General features: G+C 51.4%; 1 protein-coding gene across 1 annotated transcript; it reads left to right on the plus strand.

The window, feature by feature from the left end:
- Positions 1–3,102: 3,102 nt before the first annotated feature.
- Positions 3,103–16,425, plus strand: eepd1 (endonuclease/exonuclease/phosphatase family domain containing 1). Its single transcript, XM_084485021.1, has 7 exons — positions 3,103–4,361; positions 9,519–9,570; positions 12,381–12,491; positions 14,203–14,331; positions 14,670–14,805; positions 15,124–15,318; positions 15,875–16,425. The coding sequence occupies exons 1-7, from the start codon at positions 3,508–3,510 to the stop codon at positions 16,069–16,071; spliced, it is 1,674 nt and encodes a 557-aa protein (XP_084341147.1). The 5' UTR covers positions 3,103–3,507; the 3' UTR covers positions 16,072–16,425.
- The last annotated feature ends 2,569 nt before the right edge of the window (positions 16,426–18,994 follow it).

Raw genomic sequence — 18,994 nt, forward strand, 5'->3', positions numbered from 1 at the left:
CCGTCGACTGTTCAACTCAACCAGAAGCACCCTGTACAGACTTAATGTTATATCACAGTATGCAAATCTAAAGCTCCTCTGAAGTGTACGATTGTATGTGAGTGGGGAGTTTGGATGTAGACTTTATACCTTCCCTCCCCCTCTCCCTCTGCGTCTCCCTCCCTCTCCCTCTCTGTCTCCCGCCCACTCTCTGTCTCCCTCTGCATCTCCCTCCCTCTCCCTCTCTGTCTCCCTCCCTCCCTCTCTGTGTCTCCCTCCCTCTCTCCAAGCTTTGTAGCCTCATCGTACTGTGGAGCTGGTGACAGTGTGGATGTGCCCTCTCTGTTGGCACATCCACACTCTACATTCATAGTGTAATTGCTGGTCTGACAATGACCCCCCCCCCCCCCCTCACTCCCTCTGGTGGTGTTGGAAGCCCTCCAGCCCTGGCGGGCTGACAGGGGGCCGACTGTAGTGGTGGGCTGCTGTCAGGGCCCCTCTGCCTGCTGGGGCTCTTAGTAAAGGAGGTGTTGTAGGCAGAGAACTTCATTGATCCCCAAAGGGAAATCAAAGTGTTGCAGCAGCCGTTCACACAAATACAAAGAACACACATTACTTAGAAAAACACACACAACGAGGTAGGTTAAAGACACAGCACAGAATTACCATATATATATATATATATATATATATAAATACCCTAACCTCCAGACCTCCTGTGTGGCCTTCTACTGAAGACACTGCAGCAGGGAGGTGAGGACCTACAGGAGGACCTCACTGCTGCAGTGAGGACCTACAGGAGGACCTTACTGCAGTGAGGTGAGGACCTACAGGAGGACCTCACTGCTGCAGTGAGGTGAGGACCTACAGGAGGACCTTACTGCAGTGAGGTGAGGACCTACAGGAGGACCTCACTGCTGCAGTGAGGACCTACAGGAGGACCTTACTGCAGTGAGGTGAGGACCTACAGGAGGACCTCACTGCTGCAGTGAGGACCTACAGGAGGACCTGAGGGGTGACAGAGCTTTTGCTGTGCCTTTTTTGCACCATGTACAGCACTTTGGCCAGGGAAAACTGTATTTAAATGTGCCTTATAAACTGCAGCAGCAAGGTGAGGACCTCACTGCAGTGCAGCTGAAGGTTGTTGCCCCAGTCAGTTGTCTGGGGGTCTGTGGTGTTGTGCATTATGTTGAGCAGCTTGCGCAGCGTCCGCCTCCTCTCAAACAACAGCAGGGGCTCCAGGCTAGCACAGAGCTGCTGCCTCAACAGATGGCTGCAGAAATAACTCCACTTGACACAACATCTTGCCACACACACTAAAGAACGCAAGTCTCCTCAAGAAGTCGAGTCTGAATATTCAACTGGAGGCTGGGAACGTGATTGGGCTGAAGTTGAACCAGCCAATCCCCTTAAAGAGTAAACCGAATCCTGGAGGTTGTGGTGTCTCCCTGTGAGATGCTCAGTGTTTCGGTGGCTGGGACTCGGACCAGGACCTTCTCCCAGCCCTCCTGATTCAGGAAGACCCCCACCTCCCGGGTCCAATCCTTCAATCAAGATTCAAATGAAGTAAACCATGTGATGCTGCCTGGGGCCGGAGAGGGTCAACATGCTGGGTCAGGATACTTTAATGCCACATGGCTGGGGGGATTAGAGTCTGCTGCAGAAGGGATTTAACAGCACTTTAAACCCAGGATGTTAAAGTGCAGACAAGACAAACAGTCACACGCTGAACATGTTCTCAGCGTTCCACCTCCTACCATTCCTGATGCTCTGGGGAGGTTCAGCAAGGCCTGGCAGGCTGACTGACTGACTGACAGGCTGACTGACTGACTGACGGACAGACTGACTGACGGACAAACTGACTGACTGACCGACTGACTGACTGACTGACAGGTTGTCTGATGGACTAGCTGACTGACATACGGACTGGCTGACTGACAGGCCGACTGATGTACTTACGGACTGGTTGTCTGACGGACTAGTTGACTGACTGACTAGCTGACTGACTGGCTGACTGCAAATGGATGAACAGCATCACGCTGCAGTGATGAGGCTGGTAAAGGACCTATGTTACGTATGCACTACCACGTAACAACCTATCAAGTAGGCTCCTCACTAGGTACTGAGCGCCTCTCTGTGAGCATTACTAATCCTCCATGTTCTTCATCAGTAATCTTACAACATGTTCTTCATCAGTAATCTTACAACATGTTCTTCATCAGTAATAACATGTTCTTCATCAGCAATCCTACAACGTGTTCTTCATTGGTAATCCTCCAACATGTTCTTCATTAGTAATAACATGTTATTCATTAGTAATCCTACAACATGTTATTCATTAGTAATCCTACATGTTCTTGTGTTCTACTGTGTTGTCCTGTGTTGCTCTCAGGTGCCCCGTCCAGTGGGTGGTTCATTTGGTTCTGCAGTAGTAGGCTCAGTCTGCTACATGTGCTCCGGTTCATAAAGGAGCAGACCCATCATTATTGGAATGAGCCACGCTGTGTTTGTCCTACAGGACAAACTGTGAAAGGGTTCATACGCATGTAGTAGGCCTACTACAATATAGCTCTATATAGTTGTCGAATAGTTTAGTTTAGTAGTTGTGGTTTAATAAAAAGGAGAATTTGAAGAAAAGTTAATCACATAATGTGACTGACTCACCTGACTGGAACCCTTCACACTTGAGAGGGAATCGAACTGTATAGGCTATGTATGCAAGTATCCAATACATTGAAAGGATATTATTGAGTCCGACTCGTTGTGTCAGGCTATGAACGTGCTGAGGAGAACGCTTTCAGGCGGACGGTTGTGTCACTATGAGGCTCATAGCGCTCACTTCACTTCAGGGGCGAGCCGTTCAAATGAACAGCGGTTCCTGTTTGTGTGTGAGCGGAAATTAACGAAGAAGAGCCATGGGGCTGCAGCTGATTCTGCAGGCTGCAGTGGTTCCAGCGGTCCTCTGTGCACGCAGCACGCAGCACGCAGCATGACAGCCAGACGAGCAAGACGGACATGGGATGACGTTGCAGGATAATCGTTTCTAAACATTGCCACACACCGCAGGACACACCCCCTCTGCCTCCGACTACTAGACCGTCCGCGAGGAGCGGTGGTGCAGCAGCAGTCCCTCGCGTGGTGGTGGACCCGGGTGGACGTTGGAGAACAGCGCACACGCTTTCGCGTCATCTCATATCTGATCGTCGACAGCTTGGTCCTGGACCTGGTCCGATGAGGTGAGGAGGTCCCGGGACAGGGCAGGCTCTGTGGACTATGCGCCACGCGGGACAGCAGGACTGGTTGTTGGGTTTCTGCTCATCTTCGGACTACGTCGCTGCGGTCTGAAACCAGGAGACCTCCACCTCCACCTGCGTGTAAAGTCGTGCTTGACGGAGGAATGCAGGCTGCATAGCAGGAGACGACCTACTACCACCGAGTACCTCTTCACCCCACCACATGCGACCCCAGGTCGGTGTGCAGCAGTCTGGAGTCTCGAGACCCGGTCTGGGGACCTGATCGCCCCGGACCATGGGGGGGAACCTAGGCTGTCACAGGTCCATCCCGAGGGACCCCACGGACTTCAGCTACGGCAGCAAGCGCAAATTCAGCGCCGCGTGTAACTTCAGCAACATCCTGGTGAACCAGGAGCGGCTGAACATCAACACGGCCACGGAGGAGGAGCTCATGACCCTGCCCGGGGTCAACCGCCCCGTGGCGCGGAGCATCGTGGAGTACCGGGACTGCATCGGGGGCTTCAAGAAGGTGGAGGACCTGGCCCTGGTGAGTGGCATCGGTGCCACCAAACTGGAGATTATTAAAGTGGAGATCTGCGTGTCGAGTAGGACCAGTTCGTCCCAACACTCCCCGTCCTCCCTGCGAAGAGACCCGGAGCATATGTCCTCCTGCAGCGGTATGAACATCAACACCGCCACCCCGCCGCAGCTCATGAGCATCCGCGGCATCACGGAGAAGATCGCCAGGAACATTGTGGCCTACCGGACCCAACACGGTCCGTTCAAGAGCATCGAAGACCTGGTTCGGGTCGAGCACATCAACTACTCCCTCCTGGACAAGATCCGCTTCCAGGTGTTTGTGGAGCGCTCCAGAACTCCGTCCACCAATACCAACGGCGGGCTGACCTACACGGGCCGGTCCCACCCGAGCCCCACCTCGTTTAGCCTCATGAGCGACGACCTCGACCTCCCGCCGGGCGGACCCACGCAGATGGTGTCCCTGCGGCCCCGCGTGGAGCCGGCCCCGGGCCCGCGGGACGGCCGGGCCGCGGTGCGCCTGGCCACCTGGGACCTCCAGCGCTGCTCCAGTGAGAAGGCGAACAACCCGGGCGTCAAAGAGGTCGTGTGTATGACCCTACTGGAGAACGAGTGAGTAGTACCAACGTGATGATTTGCACTGAACGTGTTGTGTCTTCTTGGGACACGTTGTTACCTCTGTGTAAACACGTTGGTGTCAAGTGATGTCATGTAAAGAAACTAAACCGGCTAGGCAACGGGGCAACACAAACTAACAGTCTGAGCCAAACTGAACACAGCGAGAACAAGAACTCTTTGTTCCTCTTAGTCTTACTGGGTCTAGACCCCCCAGACCTGCAGGTCTCCACTGGGTCTAGACCCCCCAGACCTGCAGGTCTCCACTGGGTCTAGACCCCCCAGACCTGCAGGTCTCCACTGGGTCTAGATCCCCCAGACCTGCAGGTCTCCACTGGGTCTAGACCCCCCCAGACCTGCAGGTCTCCAGCCTGTCCCCAGTGAATGCAGCCGTCTGACTTCCAGGCGTCCTGCCCAGCAGCCTGTAAAGGTTGCTTGGAGGCGTGTGTGTTTGCACAGCACTAGCTTGTGATCAATCACAAGACGCCATGATGCGTGTGTTGAGAGAGAGAGGGAGACGTTCTACACGTCCCGGTCCCACAGACACACCCCCCCCACACGGCCGCAGGCTGTCAGAGGAAGCCCAGCTCCCTGCTGGCGGCTGCCGAGGCAGCGGGGTTATTACAGGTTATCTGCTCAGACTGGGTCCACTCATGACAATGCAAAACAAACAGACTGGGGACTGTACTGGGTTCACACGCTGAGGGCTTTAGAGCCCTGCTGGTGCAGGGTTTGGCCCTTCTGATCTGGTGACTGAACCTTTCTCTCGTTCTGTAATTGTTTCATTCAAGATTACTTTTCCATGAACCGTCTGAGCAACGCCGGGTCAAACGTCAACAGTTCGATTCAAAGAGGGCAGCATTTGATGGGAAGTGTCTCAGAAGTCGTACCAATGTTATATTATATTAATATAATATTGTTGTGGCTGGACTTGATAGAACTGTTTACTTCCTGGTTGACCGTGAGCAAAGTGATTTGTTTTGTCACATGACAAGGATTTAGTTTTTAAGGTCAACATCTGTCTGTAGTTAACCCTTGACCCCTGGGAACCTCCTCTGGAAGGCAGACATGTGTCCGCTCCTAGAGCTAGAGGTCCTAGAAAGGTTCTCACCTCGGGGTAGATCACCACCGACACAAAGCACGGATGTCCAGTTCCTGGGCCAGAGCGAGAACGTTCATAAAACAAACATAAAGCGATGGAAGGTCTGCTCACACTTCAGTGCTCTCAGAGGGCAGGGTCTGAGTTAACGTCATCAGAGAGGGGGAGAGGAGGCCTCTGCTCCTGCAATCACTCTATTGTTATGGCCGCTCACAAAGCTCTCTATTGCTCTCTATCACTCTGTATCACTCTCTTAATGTGATCATCACCTGCAACATCAACACGCCTGCTTCTGAATACAGTGGGCACACGCACGCACGCACATACGCACATACTTAATGGTTAAACAGCGTTGATGTTGTTCATTGAATAAAAATCAATAAGACTTACTAACAAAAAGCTTCTACGCACGCACGCAAGCGCGCACACACACACACACACACACACACACACACACACACACACACACACACACAGTGGAAACATTGTTCTTCAGACCCGTTGGTGTCAGGGGTCACTGGTCACGGCACACATGTTACCTGGCACCAATCAATACCGTGTCCCTGCTGGTGTCTGGACCAGGACTTCTGCTCTGTCAACAGGAATTTTTCCTTCAGGCCAAAACATCGCCTTAAAACCATGAGCTAAAGGAACCAATGACCTGCAGGGGGAGGAGCTACTGACCTCTAGGGGGAGGAGCTACTGACCTCCACACAGAACACAATGTAGAACTTTTAGTGTTGGAGCGTTGACGTGGAGGTGCTCCGTTAAAGAGTTTAGAGGTTCAACCACCGCAGTAGAGGATTTATAAAGAGGTCATGACATTTATAAATTGTCGTCATTACTAAAGTTTTCATATCGGCGCATAACGGCAAACCTATACGCTGACAAGATATGTCTGTGATGGACCAATAGGGGACCACCAATAAATCGCTCTTGCTCTAATCTCATTCACAATGTCCCAGTAAAACAAAAACCTAATTCCTTTATGATCTTTGATCAGACAGATCAAGATCCTCTTAAACCTAACCCAAACCTAAGGGAGGAGAGGACAATGGTTCAATCAGTGCCCAGGGAGGTCTCTTGCCAAAACGATTAGTAATCAGTAATTAGGATTGGGCTGGTTTGCTAAGAGCAGGTTAATGGTTGACGTTGCCTCTGATATAGATGTAACAGATGTAATTCAGCCATGACTGGTGTTCAACAGTCTGGTGTCTGTGCGTTCCGATTGGGCAGTGGGCTAGCCAGCGACACCCCTTTGCACTAGCAGCTCCCATTAGAGACACAGTGTATGTATAGATTGTATCCTCCATACGTTCAGATATTTCTGTCCCCACTCTACTGCAGGGCCCGTTGGAACGTGGGTCCTCTGTCATTGGAGCCTCTGAAGGACGTGTACTCATGAGCCCTGGAAGACGAGCCTGGCTCATAACTCCAGCCGGGGGGGGGGGGGGGGGGGGGGGGGGGGGGTGGAGAGAGCTAAAATAAGAAACTTGACATTAATTTATAAAAGTTGGATGTGTGCTGGTGTTACCGTCGCTGTCACCTTGAAGCCTCAGACTTCACCCGTTAGTTTCCGGGAGCTTGACTCTGTCATTAATCCATAAATGTTGGATGTGTTCTGGGGTTACCGTTGCTGCACCTTGAAGCCACTTCTTCCTACTTCACTCGTTGGCATCTGGGCGTCTGAATGTGTGTGGCCGGTCCCACCGTGGGCGGTTGCTGTTTGGGATCTCAGTGGGTCTCAAGTGAAGCTCTGCTCCCAGGTCCCCCATCCATGACCCCCTGCTGACCAGACGAGTGGCAGGAGAGAAGAGGGCGTTCGGTAACTAAGAATGGTAGGATAACGCATTAACAGTTCTCCAGTATCTAGAGCCATCATGCTAACCGCAGCATGGCAAGTTTGTTTGTTGTGGGGGTTGTTTTGTTCAGTGAAAGGCTGGGGCACGGAGGACCGCTTCAAGACCAGGTCTGGTCAGGGCGGTTGGGTGTTTTGTCACCTCGCGGTCTGACGAAAACAAATGGACACATTTCACCCTGCGATACTGTTGTAATCCCATCATTATGCAAGCGACAACTTTCAACACCAATCCTGATGCCATCAATGCAGATTAATCTGCACATGAAACCCCACACTCTCGCCAACTCTCGCCTCACTAATCCCCCGTCTGGCCCCGCCCGGTCCCCGGCCCAGTCCGTTCCCTGGCCCCGCCCGTCTCCCTGGCCCTGGCCCCGCCCTGTCCCGGTCCGTCCAGTCCGCTCCGCTCCTTTCTGGAGCCGCTGAGCCGCGTTATGCAACACCTTCCAGAGATACGGATCACAGAGTTGTAAATAGCCCGGCAAGGGAGATCCTGTTTTCAGAACACACTGGCTCTGGAGCCCCAGGTCTGGGGCCGCCCTTCCTACTGCACAGGGTCAACCTCAGAAACAGGCCCTCCCATTGGGTGATTAGCCGTCGGGTCTCCGAGGGCGTTGAGGCATCTTGTCCTGCTTAACGTGTCCAGCCTCTCCCAGAGGGGACGTTTGGAGCCCGGACAGGGAAAGAGACAAAGGAGCTAATCAGGGCTCTCCCCACGGCCTTCAGCATTATGGGGCTCGCTGATAAATGCAAACACCTCAAACTGTGTGTGTGTGTGTGTGTGTGTGTGTGTGTGTGTGTGTGTGTGTATATGTGTATGTGTATGTGTATGTATGTATGTATGTATGTATGTATGTATGTATGTGTGTATGTGTGTGTGTGTGTGTGTGTGTGTGTGTGTGTGTGTGTGTGTGTGTGTGTATGTGTATGTGTATGTGTGTGTGTTGCAGCCTTGTTTCCCCTGATCCAGACTGTGTGTGTGTGTGTGTGTATGGTGTGAAGAGACCGCTGGGGGCGGGCAGGTTACTGTGGGCGGACGGGCCGGTGCAGCACAGCGTGACCTTGGCAGGCCGATGACCTTCTCCTCCTCCTCCTCCTCCTCCTCCATCTCCTCCTCCATCTCGCGGCTTGTCTCTGCTGCCGTCCCGCCGTCCCTGCATACCTCCCTCTCCCTGGTTGTCTCTGTGGCTGTGCTTCTCTCTTTCACTCTCTCACACTTCATCAAAGGCGGGCTTGGCTACCAAAGCGCGTTGTTGGGTGTTGCTGGGTGGCGGTGGGCCATTGGAGGGCATGCTCTGTGCACATCAACTACCTGGTGGTTATGGAACTGGAGATATTCTACAGAGGCAGCAGAACTGGCAGCAGCTAGTGCCTGGATGGCACTCTGAGTGCCAGGGTTTAGCGTATGCGCGCACACACACACACACACACACACACACACACACACACTCTAACACAGACACTCTAACTCAGTGTCCACGCACAATAAACTGCTGCTCAACTGGAATTTCACCCCCCCCCCCACTCCGCTGCGCTCCTAACTCATGTGTCAACACGGGGCCCCCAGGTTCCTGCCCTCAGGGCTCCTGCCCTCGGGCCCCCAGGCTCCTGTCCTCAGGGCCCCCAGGCTTCTGTCCTTTGGCCCCCAGGCTCGTGTCCTCGGGCCCCCAGGATTCTGCCCTCAGGGCCCCCAGGCTCCTGCCCACAGGGCCCCCAGGCTCCTGCCCACGGGGCCTCCAGGCTCCTCCCCACAGGGCCCCCAGGCTCCTGCCCTCGGGCCCCCAGGCTCCTGCCTTCGGGGCCCCCAGGCTCCTGCACTCGGGGCCCCGTCCATCCAGTGGTCTGCCTCTCCTGAGACAGAAAGAAAAACTAATTTCAAGCCCAAGCGGTTGGAGACGTCCTACCAAGCAAGACACGCCGGTGGGCTGTGACCCAATCTCCACCACTACTGTACTGCCCATCCTTTCCCTATTGAATAATAATCATTACTCATGGATGTGGAGTTATGATGAAGCTTTGTAATGGAGGGAGGCGGTTCAGCTGTGCTTCAAAGTAACCATGGTGATCAGTCACTGCCTGTGTAACACTCTCTCTCTCTCTCTCTCTCTGTCCTCAGCATCAAGGTGCTGGGTGACCGTAACCATGGTGACACGTCAGTGACTACCTGTGTAACATTCTTCTCTCTCTCTGTCCTCAGCATCAAGGTGCTGGCGGTGCAGGACCTGCTGGACCGTGAGGCGCTGGACAAGGTAACTCCTCTCAGGCCCGGGAGGGGTCTAGGATACACAATGTGAGGAGATCAGTCCCACTGAACCATGTCGGGATACAATCATGGAGTTATGATCATGTCATTTATTAATGGGATATCGTAAATAACATTAACCGCCCGCTATCATGACCTACTGCGTTAAAAGTAATAACTTATGTAATTATACTAATATAATATTGCCCCCTGCGTTTCTGAACCCTTTTTCGGGAACTTTCTGTGGCTGTGTGCTGGGAGCTCGGAGGGCTGTAGCTGATCTAGAGCAGCACTGGCCTGGAAGTGGGTCATCAGAAGGGTGTCCCACATACAGGTGGGGGGGTGTCCCACATATAGGGACCTCCATGGGGGAGGGGGGTGTCCCACATACAGGTGGGGGGGTGTCCCACATACAGGTGGGGGGGTGTCCCACATACAGGGACCTCCATGAAGGGGGGAGGGTCCCACATACAGAGACCCCCATAGGGGGGGGGGGGGGGCACCCTTCGCGGTGTCCCCCTGCTCCCCTTCTGTCCCCTTCATAAAACCCTTTCTTCTTTGGGTCTTTATTAGTGGGACAAAAGAAAGGTCTGCACTAAAATCTGAAATGTGTTAATGTGTGTTAATTATCGTTAAATAAATGTAATGTTTTGCACATATCAACTTAATATTTATTTACAATCCAAATTCCTAAAAATATCAATCATTTAAATATAGACTGTATAAAGTGTATTTTCTTTGTATTACCCAAAGGACTTTGCTCTTTAAACCATTGCATTTAAATGCACACATTTTCAATGCAAAACTCTGACGGGTAAAGATTAGCAGCAAACAGAACGACAGAACAAATGTGAGTTATGTAAGCATAATCAAGAGACAGACAGCCTATCACTTGCCTTCTTTATGACTGCAGATTGCAGTGTACCTGCTCTGCAGTGGGGCCTTGTTCTCTGTACACTTCACTATAGGCAGGGCCTGCTTCTGCCATTGTGATGAACCTTTCTTTTGTGGACGTTTGTGTTATCACTAAGTCATGAGTGTCAGGGGCCCCTTTGCAGTAGCAGTCTCATTTGTACAGTGTTTAACAATATATCAAGCTGAACTCTCAGAGGCTAATCTATGCTAAAAATATTCCTTCAAGATGTCTGTCTCAACAGTGTGTGTGTGTGCGTGCGTGCGTGCGTGCGTGCGTGTGTGTGTGTGTGGAGAGGATACACAAGGGCAAACTCCCTCGCACACACACACACTCCCACACATGCACTCTGTTTCTGCACGCTTACAAACACACACACGCAAACGTGCACGCAAACACATCCATTCTCCTAGAGTGCTGGTACACACATAGTTTTGTGGCGGTGGTCGCCCCCATCAGCAGCCAACCCTGCCAGCGCACCTGTCATTGGTGCTATGCATGTTAGCCCCTAAAGGACCTGTCATTGGTGCTATGCATGTTAGCCCCTAAAGGACCTGTCATTGGTGCTATGCATGCTAGCTTCTCGCATTTCAGACGTGGCGGCGCTGCACGACCTGACCTAAAGGGCTAAAGGGGTCAGATAGCAGTCGTGCCGTTGCCTCTGAAGGGGAGGGGGTCTGGGACCGGGGCCTCCTGTACCCCCTCCCTCCTGAGGAGCTGCTTCAGGGTTCCCCTTTGGGTTCCTCTCTCCGGTGTCATGGACCCTGCCAGGAGCCGGCCGTCGGCACCCCCTCTGGTCGGCCTCGTTGGCAGCTTACTGACGGGATCATTAATGTGATTGGGTTGTGTGGCGCAGGGGGGGGGGGGGGGGGGGGGGCGGCGGGAGGCAGAGAGCAGGGGACCCGGCTCACTCACGGGGGAGGAGCCGGAGTAGATCTGTTAGATCCATTAGATCCATCAGGTCCATGTTTGCTTCATTTCTGAACACCAACAGAAGGTAGTGAGGTGGGGAGGGACTTGGTGATGACTGCTGAAGATGAGTCGTTGCATAGAGAGGGAGCCCTGCGGGGGGGGGGGGGGGTCAGTATGTGACTCCTCCCTGGCCCACTGTACCCAGCAGCAGTGGGGGGGTCACCTGAGGACACTCACTCCACCGTTTGGTCACCCCGGCCCCCCGCCCCGCCCCCTTCCGGCCCGTCTCTGGTCACTGGTTTGACTCGCATTGGACCGAGACGCTGCCGTCAGCCCATTCTGAGTCATAGCTTTTATTATTTTGCCCTTACAGCGAATATCGTCAAAAGCTGATGAGTTGCGTGTTTCTGGGTTCCTCTTTGAGCGTTGCTATACTGGGTTCACTGAACTGAGTACTGACGCCACCTTTCTTCAAACGTATCAGACCTCTGACCCATGATGTGGGCTTCCTAATTTGTATGCTTTCAATGGGACTTGATTTATATCTGCTTGTTGGTTTGATATTACTTGTGTTTTTGAGTGTTAAGAAAACAAAAGTGTTGAGTCTTTAGAAAGCAGATGTGGTGATGGTCAATGGCTTTGGATGACGGCTAAAAGTGGGCTAAAGTTAAAAGCATCAGCACTACTAACTAGACATGTCGCTGCATGGGCATTTTCGGAAGAAAATATGTGTGTTTGTGTGCGCAATATTCGGTGAGCATGCTGACATGCTAATGCTAGCAAGGCTAATAAGCAAGCACGGCGAGTTTCAAGTCCCTTGGCTGCTTTGAAGCGGACTGGTGAATGATCGAACAATGTTACTGATCATTTATGTTTGATTGCGAGTTATGGCGCCCCCTGTCACCGAAGAGGTCTTTTCTTTTTTCATTTCCCTCGTGCTGCCAAACTACTGCAAGGGTTTGCTAACACGGCTTCTTCTGTATCTCCTCTAGTTCTGCGTGGAGCTGAACCAGGGCACACTCGCCAGCGTGCGCAAGTGGAAGGGCCCGCGGGGGCTGTGGAAGTGTGTCGTGTCGGAGAAGCCCACCACTCAATCCAGCAAGGTATTCTGAACCCCCTCGGTCAATCCAGAAAGCTATTCTAGAAACCCCCATGTCAATGCAGCAAGGTATTCTAGAAACCCCCATGTCAATGCAGCAAGGTATTCTGGGAAACCCCTGGTCAATCCAGCAAGGTATTCTGGGAAACCCCTTGTCAATCCAGCAAGGGATTCTGAAAAAACGTCAGTCAATCCAGAAAGGTATTCTAGAACCCCCCGTCAATCCAGCAAGGTATTCTAGAAACCCCCGTCAATCCAGCAAGGTATTCTGGAAAACCGTCTGTCAATCCAGAAAGGTATTCTGAAACCACCTGGTTGATCCAGCAAGGTATTCTAGAAACTCCCGTCAATCCAGCAAGGTATTCTAGGAACCCCCCTGGTCAATCCATCCAGGTGTTCTGGAGCAGTGTTGATTGAGGGAGACAGAGAGAGTGTGGCAGACAGATGTTCGTCCCGGCCCTTTGCAGCCTTTCCAGTCAGAGATCTGGTAGTCAACGCAGGACTTGTTTACCATTGTTGCTAAGCTGCCAAGATTGAGTAATTTCCCCTCGTGAGACGGAAGTGATTACCGTTTCTGAAAGCACCATAACTCTTCATGCTGCTGACGTATGGATGCACTGACGCTGATGTTATGAGACAGTGAGAACAGAGCAGAGGATTGGGTGGTGGTATTAAAAATAGAAGAATAGAAGAACAGTGGAAGGTCTTATTAAATGTTAAACAGAAGTGTTTAAATCCAGCATGGTAATTCATAGTCTTTTTAGGTCATTAAAATGATCAATATATTCATCGATATTGATCAATATGATCAAGTTATATCGGATATGTCTTTCAGCCATATCGCCCAGGCCTAATTGGGAGTGAAAAAAGTAGTAACGTTTAACGTTTAATCCCCCCAGCAGAAAAGGAAGCTGTTAAACAACAAGCCAGCCTTATCTATAGCGCAGGGCCGTCCTGTGAGTCCCTTCTCCTCCCATATAGAACATCATTACAGTGAACTAGGCCATCTGGTGCCTGGGCAGCGCTGCCACTCGCGTCTGTTCTCACCGGCGCACGGTCACCTCTAAGACCCTGTGGCCCAGCACAGCTCATACTGCACACACACACACACACACACACACACACACACACACACACACACACACACACACACACACATAGGTCTGAATCCCCCCGTCACTGAGGAAGTACAATGTACACAAAACATGGTCTGAAAGCGTCATTCAGCTGCTCTGTGCGCCATACTGTGAGTCACTGCCTTGCCCACGTGAGGATGCTTTCATTTGTGACAGCCAGCAGTGAAAATAGACTTCACCCACTCCTTCCCCAGCATGAAGCAGTGACAGGGAAGTGAAATTAAATGAGAATACAATGGAGCTCATGGATCATCATTTTATGATGCATGATTCATACCTTGATAACCCCTAATAGATTCATAATTAATAAGAAGTAAAGTGTACCACTCCTAATGGAGCTGAACCTCCAGATGGTATGTGTGGTGTAAAGTTGGTCTTTAAACTGCCTTTTCATGGAGTTGGACTATAGTCTGAGCTTTATTAGTCTATAAATTAAAACTTATATCTTCAAAAAAGGTCAAGTCCATCAGCGTTACAATAATAACATTTTGTATATCAACCGTTTTTGATAAACCCGAAGGATCAGCGGCCATGTTGGAGATGAGACCTTTTATAAACTCTTGATTTCTCTGTTTTCAGGGAAGCAGCTACTCTGGCTTTCTCTGGGACAGCTCCTCCGGTATCGACCTGAAAGATGCTGCCATCCTGGAAACCTCTGTTGGCAACGGCAACAGCATCCACACGCTCCCGTTCCTGGCCCACTTCCTGGTTAGTATTCCGGCCGCTACTGGTTTCTAGGATTGTCTGCGATGGTGGGAGTGTGTGAAGACGGTCCGCCTGTCTGAGTTGAGATGTGTTGGTACGCTGTAGTGAGGACTAAGGACCATCTGGGTCTCCACCATGATTGGTTCAGGGAATCCATCTTGCCTGTCAATCACGTGTGCACACAGAGTGGGAGTGGGTGTTTTTTTGTGTGTTGTTTATTATATAATCTTGCTATTACGTGATCTCATTCTTTAAGTCTCTCAGCTCACCTTTTAAGGTCCCTTTGCCCCCCATGGCCCCCAACGGCGGACCAAACTGACCCACGCTTCCTGTCCTCTTAGATCGGCTCGTCTGAGGTGGCGCTGGTGAACCTCCAGGCGACCCCTGCTCCGGGCGGGGAGGCCGGCAGCCGGAGCCAGCCCTCTGATGACTCCAAGGCCTGGTCGCTCTCGGCCAGCCTGCAGGAGACGCTCCGAGGTCAGTCCTCAGCCCTGCGTCACCGGCCTCCAGCCGCACTGAGACCTGCTTCCTCTTCCTCACTCTCTCTTCTGTAAAACTTAACCACAGCCGTCCTCCCTTTTTAACGGCTTTAGTGACATCGCATGACATCTCTTTTAAGCACTAGATCGAAAGGATCTAAATCCTGTTAGATAACCCTGGGTTTAATGTGTCTGTGTGAGACGGGGAGAAGGAGAAGGTGGTGGTGGTGGTGGTGGTGATGGATGGGTTTGGTGACCCAGTGACTATGAGTTGTTGCGCTGACTAAGTGGTATTAAAGTGTGTTTGTGTGTGAAGGGGAGAAGGACCTGCTGGTGCTGGGGGGCTTCGCCGGCTCACCGCAGGGCTGCGAGCCGGACGCCCTGCGCAGGGAGAAGCTGTGTGCCCTGGTGCCGTCGGGCCAGTTCACCGACATCAGCACCAGCTGCCCCCAGGGGTCCCGCTGCCTGGACAACATCTGGGTCAGCCGCTCGCTCAAGAAGATCCACTCAGGTAAGGGGGTGTGCGTCTGTGTGTGTGTGTATGTGTGCGTGTGTGTGTGTGTGTGTGTGAGAGAGAGTGTGTGTGTATGTGTATGTGTGTGTGTGTGTGTGTCTCTGCATGTGTGTCTCTGTGTTTTTGTGTGTGTCTCTATGTACGTGTGTCTCTATGTGTGTGTGTATGTGTGTGTGTGTGTCTGTGTGTGTGTCTGTGTGTGTGTGTCTCTCTGCATGTGTCTCTATGTGTTTTTGTGTGTGTCTCTATGTACGCGTGTCTCTGTGTGTGTGTGTGTGTGTGTGCGTGTGTGCCTGTGTGTGTGTCTCTGTGTGTGTGTGTGTGTGTGTGTGTGTGTGTGTGTGTGTGTGTGTGTCTCTGTGTGTGTGTGTGTGTGTGTGTGTGTGTGTGTGTGTGTGTGTGTGCCTGTGTGTGTGTGTGTGTGTGTGTGTGTGTGTGTGTGTGTGTGTGTGTGTGTGTGTGCGTGCGTGCATGTGTGTGTGTGTGTGCCTGTGTGCGTGTGTGTGTGTGTGTCCCGTGCAGCGTGTTGATGTGCTCCCTGCTGCCCCTGCAGGCCGCTGCCTGGTGGTGCGGGAGGGCCTGACCAACCCCTGGATCCCGGACGGCTGGGCGTGGGGCGGCGTGGCGTCCGGACACTGCCCCGTGCTGGCCGAGTTCTACGTGGACGTGGCGCCCAAGGAGGCGCTGGGCCGGAGCAGGCTGCCGGGGGTGGACCGGGGGGGGGACGCCGCCCCCAAACATGAGCGGTGACCCCCCCCCCCCCCCCCGGGGGGCGGGGCCAGAGCCCCGGAGCAGACCCTCATATCACAGACGGCCCCAGCAGACCGCCCTGGTCCCGGGTCACACAGGTTTCCTGCTCAATGTGACAAAGTGCCAAGATTGCCTTTATTTTGAGCTTGCCTTTTATGGATGTACATTATTAGTATTGTTAGTGGTGTTGTTTTGATCCTAGGATAGGACGCCAAGACATGGAAATATGCAGATCACATTTTACAGGTTTCAATTCGTCTTCTTAAAATGACTGTGCCAATCATTTTTGTAAATATGAAATAAAAATTAAGATATATATATATATATAAATATATATAAAATAGATTATGCCTCTTTGCGTCTGAGAGCTCATTTATGTGTGTGTGTGTGTGTGTGTGTGTGTGTGGAGGGCTGCGTTCTGCACATCGCCGCTGGCTAGTGGAGTGGCCGCTAGTGAAGTGGCCACTCAAACACACTCCCTCTGCCATGGAGAGTCATCCTGAACACGGGTTCTTCGCTAGAGCAGCCCGGACATCAAGAGGAGGACAGCCCTTGTCCTGCCTGAGATGGCGGAGCAGGCAGTCCCCATGTAGCCGTTATTCATCAAACACAACGATGGAGACTAGCTGGTGATGCTCTCACATTCACCACAGACACATAATACGTCTTGTGTCCTGCGTCCCAAGCTACAGCAATTATTTATTCTGAATAATTGATTTAGTATCTTTTAACGAGGTCTGTGGAGCCATGTGCTTCCTGCGCAGCACTTTGAGGGAGTTGAGGTGAACGAGGCCGGCTGGCTGAACACTCACCCGCTGGGTTATATAACCGACTGATGGTGAAGTCTCTCTAATGTGAGTTTGTAGGAGGGAGTGTTGAGGCTCCACCGCGTTGAGGGCTGTGATGCCATGGGCCCTCCATCCTGGGTGGAGACAACCTCTCTGACATGGATGGATGTTAAAAGGCTGGACGCCATAGAGGAGGCTCATCCTCAAATCCACCTCAGGGAGGATGTATGGAAAATAAGTGAGTTCATTCATCGCATTTAAGGGTGTATCACAAATGTGACAGAAATGTTAGTTCCGATATTAACCTTTTTAAATGCACCATGCTCCAACTTGAATGATCTCTGGTTCGGCGCAGTGTGCTCCATTTTAATCTGTTCTGCATCTACCGCCTGTTACAAGGCAACGCAACAGTTTTCCAGTTGCCTTTTATTGCCCCCTGGTGGCCACCAAACGGCACTACGGTAACTGAATCTGAGCTCTGGGTGACTGATGGAGTAGCTCCTGAGCACCGGAGGCTGCAGCTTCGGGACCACAGTTCTAGGACCCTGGTTCTCCATGGCAGTTCTAGGACCCTAGTTCTCCATGGCAGTTCTAGGACCCTAGTTCTCCATGGCAGTTCTAGGACCCTAGTTCTCCATGGCAGCCTTAGTGACGCCAGCACTGATGAATGCGGGGGGGAATGTGGATGATTCATATGGAATCCAATCACTCATGAGTAACTCAAGAATAGTTAATGAAGGGTTAGGGTTAGTGATGAAACACAACATATGGATAACTAACTTAAACTAACCATCTCTAACCTAACACCCCAACTAACTCTCTAACATAGTACCTTACCTTAACCATCTCTAACCTAATACCTAAACTAACCATCTCTAACAAGCTAAAATTAGCTATTAATAAATGTTTTCCTTTTATTAAAATGCAACACCATCCTAGGAAAAAGATAGTCTTAAAGGCAAAAGATAATGAAGGTATTGCAGTATTGCAACATGCGGCTGCTTATGACCAGAATACAGGCTCAGAAGTCTAAGGCTCTAGTATATAGCTCGGGGTCGACTGACGCTGGTGATTAACACATCTATCAGCCTGCAGTTCTGCATCGTGTCCACAAAGGGAGATCGATGTGCATTGTTCATATTTAGTTACAGTAGCCATGATGTGTGTGTGTGTGTGTGTGTGTGTGGAAAGAGGCTTTTTGTCCAGCATGTCCACGCTTGTAAGTTGTCGATCAGGGATGTGAAGCTTCCAGTTTCCCCGTGAAACCGGAGCTTGATCAGTTCCCCGGGCCGGTCACACCTCCGGGTCAACTGTGCACACTTTCCAACAGGTCAGTAATGGATCCCACTCCTGAAGAGCCGGCATGAGGCTCCAGTGTAACCAGACGGTACCTGAGCTCCTGAAGAGGAGGTCATGAGGCTCCAGACTGGACCAGACCTTCTGAGGAGCGGGTCATGAGGCTACAGTGTAACCAGATGGTACCCAACCTCCTGAAGAGGAGGTCATGAGGCTCCAGACTGGACCAGCCCTTCTGAGGAGCAGGTCATGAGGCTTCAGACTGGACCAGACCTTCTGAACCCCCAGGCAGCTTCCATTAGGAAGGCCTCTTCAAATGTGTGATGTTGTGACCTATATCAAACACACACCAGCTTCTTTAGGGAAAAAATACACTTTTTATAGACTTTTTATCGATATTGATCACAAAAAAGTATACACTTAATATTATACAAAACATGTCACATAGGAACACCATACTTTAGGACCACCTTCAAGGCCTTGGTACCATCTGACGAGTCCACAGTACAAGGGCTGACAGCCGGAGGTCTGTGAGCCATCTAGCATTAGCAACGTCAACAGGCATTTGATTTGCTTTGGAAAGTCCAGGGAAATCAAACCTAAGTTACACCTAAACTACAAACTCCTGCTACATAGTTTTAAAAAACCAAGTCAAAAGGTAAGAAAGTGCAAATAGTGAGGCAGGGTAAGGGTTGGACATGACCTTTAACCTCTGAAGAGACCTTGTGAACGCCTGTCATAGAAAATGTCTTAAGTATTTAAATACTCTGTAGATATATAAGGGTTACTCTTATAAGAGCAGCAGGGCTACTCCTTTCCGATATTTACATTACTTCCCT

Source organism: Micromesistius poutassou, assembly GCF_964030765.1.
Source record: "Micromesistius poutassou genome assembly, chromosome: 20".
Classification (NCBI taxonomy): Eukaryota; Metazoa; Chordata; class Actinopteri; order Gadiformes; family Gadidae; genus Micromesistius; species Micromesistius poutassou.

Excerpts from the sequence above, each read along its gene's own strand:
- eepd1 (XM_084485021.1), top strand. The coding sequence starts at position 3,508 with ATGGGGGGGAACCTAGGCTGTCACAGGTCCATCCCGAGGGACCCCACG. Across the intron at positions 4,362-9,518 it reads ATGACCCTACTGGAGAACGA|CATCAAGGTGCTGGCGGTGC; the intron begins GTGAGTAGTACC and ends CTCTGTCCTCAG. Across the intron at positions 12,492-14,202 it reads CCACCACTCAATCCAGCAAG|GGAAGCAGCTACTCTGGCTT; the intron begins GTATTCTGAACC and ends CTCTGTTTTCAG.